Source organism: Eurypyga helias, unplaced genomic scaffold, assembly GCF_000690775.1.
Source record: "Eurypyga helias isolate BGI_N326 unplaced genomic scaffold, ASM69077v1 scaffold31447, whole genome shotgun sequence".
Classification (NCBI taxonomy): Eukaryota; Metazoa; Chordata; class Aves; order Eurypygiformes; family Eurypygidae; genus Eurypyga; species Eurypyga helias.
In genome coordinates, this window is record NW_010262922.1 from 20,652 (window position 1) to 21,149 (window position 498).

The 498-nt window shown below is 58.2% G+C and overlaps 1 protein-coding gene across 1 annotated transcript; it reads left to right on the forward strand.

The window, feature by feature from the left end:
- Position 1: 1 nt before the first annotated feature.
- Positions 2 to 479, forward strand: LOC104512779 (mitogen-activated protein kinase 4-like; the record flags this gene model as incomplete). Its single annotated transcript, XM_010155887.1, is given in 2 exon segments — positions 2 to 360; positions 362 to 479. Coding segments are annotated over 2 exon segments (477 nt in total), but the record flags the coding sequence as incomplete, so codon positions are not given.
- Positions 480 to 498: the final 19 nt, after the last annotated feature.

The following is a 498-nucleotide window of genomic DNA, read 5'->3' on the forward strand; positions in this document are numbered from 1 at the left end:
CCGCTTCATTACCTTTCGTCCCCTGGGCTTGGGGGCCAACGGGCTGGTGCTGTCAGCCCTCGACAGCAAGAGCTGCCGCAAAGTGGCAGTGAAGAAGATCACCATCGGCGACGCGCGGAGCATGAAGCACGCATTCCGGGAGATCAAAATCATCCGCCGCTTGGACCACGATAACATCGTGAAGGTGTACGAGGTGTTGGGGCCGAAGGGGACCAACCTGCGTGGGGATTTTTTCAAGTTTAATGTGGTGTACATCGTCCAGGAGTACATGGAGACGGACCTGGCGCGGCTGCTGGAGCAGGGGAAGCTCGCCGAGGAGCACGCCAAGCTCTTCATGTACCAGCTGCTGCGGGGGCTGGAGACACGTCCTCCACCGTGACCTCAAGCCTGCCAATATTTTCATCAGCACAGAGGACCTGGTGCTGAAGATCGGTGACTTCGGGCTGGCCAGAATCGTGGATCAGCATTACTCGCACAAGGTAGGCAATGACGGATTCC